Source organism: Cucurbita moschata, unplaced genomic scaffold (assembly GCF_002738365.1).
Source record: "Cucurbita moschata cultivar Rifu unplaced genomic scaffold, Cmos_1.0 Cmo_Scf00032, whole genome shotgun sequence".
NCBI lineage: Eukaryota > Viridiplantae > Streptophyta > Magnoliopsida > Cucurbitales > Cucurbitaceae > Cucurbita > Cucurbita moschata.
This window is the reverse complement of record NW_019268548.1, coordinates 1,526,509-1,528,907: the sequence shown is the minus strand read 5'-3', so window position 1 is coordinate 1,528,907 and position 2,399 is coordinate 1,526,509. Positions and strand designations below refer to the sequence as shown.

At 34.1% G+C, this 2,399-nt stretch overlaps 1 protein-coding gene across 1 annotated transcript in view; it reads right to left on the bottom strand.

Moving 5' to 3' along the window:
* The window catches only part of LOC111464976 (protein DETOXIFICATION 16-like), a 5,186-nt gene extending 3,853 nt beyond the window's left edge, over positions 1-1,333 (bottom strand). Inside the window, exons 1-3 of the mRNA XM_023109261.1 lie at positions 870-1,333; positions 233-777; positions 63-149 (exon numbers count right to left, since the gene is read on the bottom strand). Of these exons, the coding sequence (XP_022965029.1) occupies positions 63-149; positions 233-777; positions 870-1,145 (908 nt within the window). The 5' untranslated portion in view covers positions 1,146-1,333. The remainder of the gene's footprint in view (positions 1-62; positions 150-232; positions 778-869) is intronic.
* Positions 1,334-2,399: the final 1,066 nt, after the last annotated feature.

Sequence of the window (2,399 nt, the reverse complement as noted above, 5' to 3'; positions counted from 1 at the left end):
AAAAAAAAAAAAAAAAAAAAAAAAGCTTCAGTCCATAAGTAGAACTGATGCCTGTTATTCACCTGATAGAAAGCACTGATGTCTCTAGTTTAGGATTTGGTAGAAGCCCAGACAAAAGAACGATCAACTCAAACGACCACATTTCCAAGCTGTAGAGCATTTTGTTAAACATTATGAGACAAATACAACTTTATAATGATAACAAAAGGAGTAATAATGAAGTGAAAATTACCAAACCATGCAAGCTGAAGGAATTGCAAGCTTAAGGAAGTAAGGGATGTTATGAAAAGCCTGCACTGAAAACCCCGTCCAAGACTTCGAACATGAAGAAGAAAACTTAACATAAACTATCAACATCAACACATTAAGCCAATAAGAGATGGAGTTAGCAATAGCAGCTCCTCGAATTTCAAGCCCAACTTTGAATATCAAGATCCAACAAATGGGTATGTGAAGCAAAGCTGCTATTCCAGAACACATCACCATAGGAAAAACAACGTTCTGGGTCTGTAAGAATCTGTTCAAACATTGCAGTAAACCATATGCAAAAAGGCTTGGGATCATTGAAATAGCATACGTCCCAGCTTCTCTTGAAATCTCAGCATCTTGGCCAAGTGCTTTCAGAATCTCTCCTGTGTTAGCCCAAACAACAGCAAGAGGTATACTCACAATCAAAAGAACAAACATTGCTCGCTGCATATGAATACCCAGCATATGATATTGCTTAGCTCCATTAGATTGGCCACAAAATGTATCTAAAGCACTAGCCATCCCCATCTGTTCATATAATCAAATAAACACCCTTTTAAGAAACATGGCTGAGCAAGAAAACATGTTTTTCTCGAGAAACAAACAGAAACCCAACTCACCAATAAGCTGAAACCAGTCACTGTTGCAAAGGAAGTCGCCATGGAAGCACCAGAAAGAGGCAACTCGCCAAGATGACCCACAAACATGACGGAAATCATCTGCAAACAATATTGTAAAAGACTGACCAAAATCAAAGGCCCTGCTAGCCATAGCTGCTTCTTTACTTCCTCAGCTACTTGTTGTTTCCTTCTATTGTTCTTATCATTTGAATTCAACCCATCTTCAGAAATGTGAAGAAGAGGCGAGTTCAAGGACGAGCTGGAATCTTTCGCCATCGGTCCTCTGTTTGTGAAGAACAGAGGAGGAGGCCTTGAAGGCTACAAATAGAGGTGTGAAAGTGGTAAGCGGTGGAAAATTTGGAGTTGGCTACCTGATGAATGGTTGTTATTGATGATTATTATATCCATGTTTATGTCGGGCGGAGATTCAAACCCGTTGATATGTTTCAACCAATTGACGATAGCTTAGCCATTCATCTTTTGTTCTTTGAAAGTCTTTTTTTATCTATTTCTCTTTCCTTAATATCAACAATCTCTCCCACATTTTCGGGTTGCTGTCTGACTTAACTCACTAATTTGAGCTATCATTTTGGTTATAAATGAACCTCCATTGATGGGAGATCCATCTAACTCGAGCACTAAATGATAAAGTTATCTACTACCATGAATGTTGCTCAAGTTCTCAAAAGTGTTTTTTGTGGACCTGTAAAGTCTCACTTTCGAACGAGATGAAGAATCAACTTTTTGGATAGGAAACGAGGAAAGTGTGGAAAAGTATTTATGGGATAGGAAATGAGGAAAGTGTGGAAAATTATTTATGAAAAGTGAGAGATAGATATTGTTATTCTTTATTCTCGTCTTGTCCTTATCAAATAGATATTGTATTCTTTATTCTCGTCTTGTCCTTATCAAATATTCATAAGTTACGATGTATCACTAACATCGATTACAAACATAAAATATTCTTAATTATTGTAATAATATTTGAAATAGTGTTAGATAGTAAACCTATTTTTGAGTTTGTAAGGTTGACCAACTAAAACAATGTCAACCTAAGAACAAACTCGAATTTTTTGTTTTTTAAAAATTTAATCCAACAAAAATTTAATCCAACCTAAACTAAAAAAAGAAAGTCTAGCCCGACCCAACTTTTGTAATTGAATTGGGTAGTCCAGGATGGTCGGGTTCAAAGAAAATATATTAAAATATTGGTGGTTTGGTGGTGGACGTGACAGGTTGGCTATAGTTATGGATTTTTTTTTAGAATGACAGCTCGAATTTATGTACGAAAAAAATTATAGATATGATGGAAACATTACGAATTTCTTTATGAAACTTTAAAATCAAATTATTTAAAATAATAAATCATCACTTTAAATACATATATCAATAACCATCAATTATTTCCCGACACGCTTTAAATTATAGTCAAGGAAATTATTACATGCAAAAAAAAAAAAAAAAAAAAAAAAAAAAAAAAAAAAAAAAAAAAAAAAAAAAAAAAAAAAAAAAAAAAAAAAAAAAAAAAAA